At 36.4% G+C, this 6,000-nt stretch overlaps 1 protein-coding gene across 1 annotated transcript; it reads right to left on the reverse strand.

The window, feature by feature from the left end:
* Positions 1-2,311: 2,311 nt before the first annotated feature.
* LOC149049718 (GFP-like fluorescent chromoprotein amFP486) lies at positions 2,312-5,740 on the reverse strand. The gene is made up of 5 exons (XM_089195082.1): positions 5,603-5,740; positions 4,286-4,383; positions 3,539-3,757; positions 2,931-3,140; positions 2,312-2,500 (listed from the first exon to the last, which is right to left on the reverse strand). The coding sequence occupies exons 1-5, from the start codon at positions 5,618-5,620 to the stop codon at positions 2,368-2,370; spliced, it is 678 nt and encodes a 225-aa protein (XP_089051208.1). The 5' UTR covers positions 5,621-5,740; the 3' UTR covers positions 2,312-2,367.
* Between the last annotated feature and the right edge of the window lie 260 nt (positions 5,741-6,000).

The raw sequence follows: 6,000 nt of genomic DNA on the forward strand, positions 1-6,000 counted from the left end.
TATATGGTCTTAATAATCAACCTTTGTTCAACCGAGAAAAAGGGCAAAAACAATTGCCACCTCCAGACCTGTACTAAATTACAAAATTAAAAAGGTTCGTCTGTTGCTTTGTTGCATATGAACGTATATGTACATCACATTGTTTTTCTGTGATTTTGTTAAGTCTGGTTATAAATTTCCCTTCGGATTGGAAGCAGCGTTTACTATTTTACTTTTTTACTCGACGATGAACATGTAACAAATATTGTAGCGTGAAATGACCGATCACTGTTGCTCCCTTGGAATAAATTTAAGAAAAATAAAAGAAAATTCAAATGAAACACCTAAAAGAAAATTTTAAAAGAAAAAATTGTAAATGGTGACACGACTAAAGCTGAAGGATACTGTTTAAGTTTAAACGGTAGTGCTTTGCAAAGTAAAGTAAAGCTTAAAATGATTTAAGATCAATAAATAGCGGCTATCACAAAGGTGCCACATAGACACGACACTTAATACATCATCAGTGTAAACTGGTGGCAGAAACAAATAGAAAGGGAAAAAAAACAGAAAAGTCGAATGGGACATAAAACGAGGTAAGAGAATGTCGTCAGATGTTGCTATCCAGTATGTGGGTGTCTTTTTTTTTAAATCAGCGTAAAGCATAAAGGGATTTATGATCGACATTGGGCAAACAAATAATGATCATGAGTGTTCCAGAAGGAGAGACAGAGACTTAATACTTGTAATTATTTAGAACTTTAAAAGACGCTAAATGGAAACCATTGTCAATCAATGCTAAAAATCTAATATTTCCTTTGTCAAAGTCTTTCAAACTGTTAAATAACTTTTGCGTAAACGATCTGAATGTAAAATAAAAAAGGAAATAGAAGCTTCTAGTTGGCTTCCACAGTATTTTCTCTTTTGCATTTTGGTTATTCAAAAAGTCGGAAGCCATGATTATTGCGTCCCATAAAGAACTCAAAACCAATCGAGACATTAATATTTTTTACGGAGACTCAATATTAAAACAGCAGAGACATTTTAAGTATCTTGGCGTGGTGGTAGACGAATCATTACCATGGAACAATCACGTGTCATATGTTACCTCGAGAGTTTATCCTAAACTGAAACTTTTAAGTAGAATTTCATTTTTTCTTAGCCCTGAAATTTTATTGAAGATTTACAAAACGACAAATTTACCTATTTGAGACTGGCTGCATCGTATGGGGTTTTTGCAGCAAGAAGAACTCCGATTTTCTGAAAAGGTTGCAAAACAAAGCAATGCAAATAATTTTAAGAACAAATCACTTAGCGTGCACACAGTCAATGAGGGAGAGACTTGGCCTGTCAACATTATCTAACAGGCGTCGTTATTTACGTCTCCAACTAGTATATAAAATCGTAAATGATTATCACTGTCCCAGGCAACTTCAAGGGTATTTTGCATTGAGATCAGAAATTCGCCGTAAAGCCCTCAGAGATAGTAGGGAACTTCATCTCCCAAGATAAAAAACAGCTATGGGCCAGTCAACATTCGAGTAAGCCGCTGCAAAGGAATGGTATGACCTCCCCAAAGAACTGTGTGTATGTGAAACGATGAGAAGTTTTAAAATTAAAACTTTTCAACTTTAAGTAGAATCAGATGAGGCACAACACAAATGACGTGTATAAATTGTTTATCACTGTAAATATTTTTTGGTAATTTTTAATTTAATCTTAACTTTTATCGATAGTGAATTGTATTTTTAACGGTATTTTTATTACTGATCACCGGTTTATACCAGCGTTTTCTATGTTGAATTTGCTGATCGGTTTTTTCAGTTTAAATAAAGCATTTATTAAATAAAGCATTTATTCACGGGGATCTGACTCTTTCCATTCGCTTTAAACTTGCACTATGGTGGTAAGAACTGACTGCGGAAAGTAAGGGATTCATGATGTAATCTGAACTTTATCATCTCAAATCGAAAACAGAGATGTAAATCAGTTGCTGTTTTCAGAGATTTAGTAAATGATATGTTTATTTTTGTGCTAAGTCATAATTTCTCAAAAGTCATGTCTCAATTTTACAGTGTCTAATTATGATGACCAATTGACTCGCGCAATGCCCGGTGGCTAGGGAAAAAGACAATTGTTCGGAAAGGGTTGTAAGTAGCTACTAGCACTATTAGAAAGTGAAGGTAGTCATGAAAAAACTGTCGTTTTGAACAAATCGACAAAATGTTTGTATCCAGTTTTAAGTCTAAGAGAGTATTTATGGCTGTGCGAATTGAGAGGATGACACTACACAGTGTTTTTTATCCTTTTTTTTATTTTTCAACTGACCTGGTTCGTATTATAGTGAAGTCAGAAATTTTCGGGGAGGTAGTGAAAATACTTCCATCCCAGTTACACAGGGTTAACATGAGCCTTAGCATATTCTTCCAGCAGGACCTTCTTGCCATCTTTGTCATCAAGGTCGGTCCTCACTATGCGATGCTCTACAACGTGGTTCGGAGGCAGTGTGACTGGTGCCTTTGTTCTGTGCAAAAGGAAAAAAATGCTTGTTAAAATACAAAATATGCGTTTTACGTTCCCATCAGCATTGGTTTTTTTACTGGTTTTTTTTTTTTACTTTTTAATGAACTTTACTTTTTTTGGTACTGTGTAGTTTAGCAATTACTTGTGATTATTTTTCCATCGTCCTGAACATCTTATATTGACAAATGCAGGGAAGGAAACATTTTTAGGTTTAAAGGATATCGTTATAGATAACCTTTAGTATCTTGTGAAGAGTCTTATTCTCTCCCAAACATTTAATTGACAAGGGAAATTAGTATTAAGTCGTTCTCTTCAGGCCCTTTTCATCCCAGCGTTCTCTTCGGTTGCATCTATCCCGTAAAACTCAGAAGATGAGAACCGATAGCTCAAAAGAAACGATGTTCAACCGTTGGAGTTGTTACAGTACTTACTTGTAAGAAGTGTGAAACTGGCAACTGTGATAACCGCCTCCCTTGAGTAGTAGGAACATAGTCACATCACCTCTCAATATGTTGTTAGAGACGGTCATTTTCTCAAAGGACGGGTCCCAGCCAATTGTCCTCTTTCCCATTATGGGTCCGTCAGCGGGAAAGTTTACGCCATGAAACATGGATTTGTGTGTAAATGAATTACCCTCAAGACTGTAAAAATTAAGAGAAATTTGAGAAATCAATAACAAAAATGTAAAATTACTCTTATATCTGTGTCACATACCTAGAGTGCGATGTGACCTGGAGAATAATGTGTTAGCGCATTTTGTTTTTTAGATTTTGTCATTTCCGCTACGATGTTTTCCAAATTAAACCCATTTTTCCATAGATGCCTCTTTTAAAATATAGTCGTCTTAATATTCTCTTGTCACTGTGCTTTTTCAAGTAGTAGTTTTGTTCCCATGTAGCTAGACAGCAGGCGCTCTGGGGAGAATCACAACCAAGTTTCTCTTTTAAAAACGGCGCGGCCTGCTCCGTGTAAAAAATGACCTTGAAGATTTCTTTTAAGGAGTATTATCTCGATCCCATACTAAACATTACTTTCATACCCAATGTGTCCACTGGCTGTGGCAACTCCTCCATCTTCAAATGTAAATGACCTTTCATACGACATTCCAGCAGGAAAGGCTTGCTTGAAGTAGTCGGGCATGCCCTCAGGATACTTAGTGAAGCACCTATTTCCATATTTGAACGCTGACGACAGAATGTCAAAGGAGAATGGAAGGGGTCCTCCCTTGGTAACCCGAAAAGTGGACTCCTGTATTCCTCTGGAATAAAATGATAAGAGTGTTGAAAATTATTTTCAGAAACAGCTCATGTATGCCCTGAAACACAGGAAAATTAGGAAGACCAAATATTTTATGCTCATGATAATTCAAACTTGAGTCAAATACTGCATAAACGTTCATGTTAAGTTGTAGGAAATTAAAGTATTACAAATGAATTTAGCTGTGACTAAGCTTTTACAGGATAATTTGCAGTAGTCTTTACACTTTACGCCTGATTCTGGAAGCAGATGAAGAAGTCGATGTCATAGGCATAATTTGCCAAAGCGAATCAAAACAGGGTCATAGTACATGACTGAAAATCTTCTTATGAATCTTTATCTTGATCACTTTGCGTTTTTAAAAAAAGTCTTTATTCACTTTGGTAATTTCCCAAAATCATTGACACCGTGACATCAGGCCTTATTTGACGGCTGCAATGTGACCTTATTTAACTCTGTATTTAAAAATAAATTGCAATGCATAGTAATGAAATAATTCATCGTGGTCTGTCTTTTAAGAGACACTTACTCGTAAGGCTTTCCTTTTCCTTCACCCTCGATCTCGAAGTAATGTCCATTGACACTACCCTTCATTTCAAATTTCATATTCATATCTTTTAGAATGACCTGAATAAGTAAAAAGGAAAGAAACGATTATTTTCTACCAACAGTTATATTTTTCAAAGACCTAGGCTGGTTTTAATTTGCCAGCGCATTTAATTGCTCAGTATCTGAAACGATTAAATATAATTTTTTTTTAATATTAAGATACAGCTTACACCATATCAAATAAACACAGTACGCCCCACACCATTTGACTCTATATAAGTAATTGTCATACTCTTTGACCTTCTTTTAAAATATTTCCTTGCGCTGCAATATTTCATGGCATAAGAAACAAACACTGGACTGAATTTAGCTTCAAGGTGAGTTGGAAGCTTCAGGACATGCAGAATGAATTAAATAAGCCATAACTGATACATGAAGACAGGTTAATTAGTATAGCGACACAACACGACGGCATTTTTCTGTGTGTGGTTTGTGGGGCATGCATCTGTTTCAGTAACTTTTTAACCTGGCGAGATAAAGCGCTCAAGTTCAGTTTAACATTTATCTTTTGCCTGGTAGAATTTCTGTCGTGGTGTTATCAGTGAGATGGGCTCGTCTACTGAGGGGCCAGGACGGGGGAAAGCGGGAATGTTTTTTTTGGGGGGGTTCTACGTTGTTAGAGGAATCGTCGCCAACAAAATATAAAGGGGGAGCTATACAAGATTGACTGAAAATTAACCGCCAATGACGGGGTAGAGGGAGAGGGGGGGTCATAAGTGGGGTCATAAATATTACGTGAATCAACCAAAATATTTCAACCCCGACACCCTCCTCCCCTTAGTCGATAAATAATGAGCAGTAACGAAGACAAATTTTTGTTCCCTTAGCAATTGCGAATCCTACTTGAGAACCGGCTGGAACACTCAGACAAATTGAGGTTCACCTGCAAGGATAATTGTTTCAGTTGATTTTCACTGATTCCATTCTAACGTGTGGATTCCTAGTTGGTTAGTAGCAGCGCTCAGCTAGTATTTGAGAGGCACAGGTTTGAATCCTGTCGAAGTATAGTTTTATCAAGCCAGGAGTGATGGCTCCTGTCAAGCTTCTTTTCTGCAACTGTTAAAATTACAGCTCACCTGCGAGGATTATTGCTTTACTTGATTTTAGTGCAAAGTTATAACTTTTGAAGAGCATGTTTTTGGTGTGGCATACCAATTTGCGTTCGGACGATTTTACCTTATTCTTTGTTACCGGGGTAGATTCGACTCTCTTTGCTTAGTTCCAAGAATTCACTAACCTGCTTTGAAAGAGACATGTTGAGGATAAGCCGCTTGATTTTCAAAACTGGATTACGAGCTGAGATAGCCTGTTGTAGTTCACTCCGTCCAAGCTGAACTGACTGGAGCGTTAGGGTGGATCGATGTTAATAACTAAGATAGAACAAAGAAACGCTCATTGATGATAATGATAACACGTGAACTATCATGTGATATTTCAGTAACAATTGGTTCATGCTTAGTGTGGGTGTATTTGTAACTTTAAATTTAAGTAAAATTTAAAATATGTCTCAAATCATGTAACATAATAGTAATCATTCGATACCTTTTTGTTAGATTTGAGACTGTTTATGGCAACTTGTTGGTTGGTAATCTGTTTTGTCACACGAAGGTGCAATAATGAATGATTGTAATCAAA

Source organism: Pocillopora damicornis, chromosome 2, assembly GCF_964200805.1.
Source record: "Pocillopora damicornis chromosome 2, jaPocDami1.2, whole genome shotgun sequence".
In the NCBI taxonomy this organism is placed as follows: Eukaryota; Metazoa; Cnidaria; class Anthozoa; order Scleractinia; family Pocilloporidae; genus Pocillopora; species Pocillopora damicornis.

Coding starts and splice junctions, on each gene's coding strand:
- LOC149049718 (XM_089195082.1), bottom strand. Junction 3,141..3,538: donor ACAGCCAGTGGACACATTGG/GTATGAAAGTAA, acceptor TAATTTTTACAG/TCTTGAGGGTAATTCATTTA. Junction 2,501..2,930: donor CAGTTTCACACTTCTTACAA/GTAAGTACTGTA, acceptor CCTTTTGCACAG/AACAAAGGCACCAGTCACAC.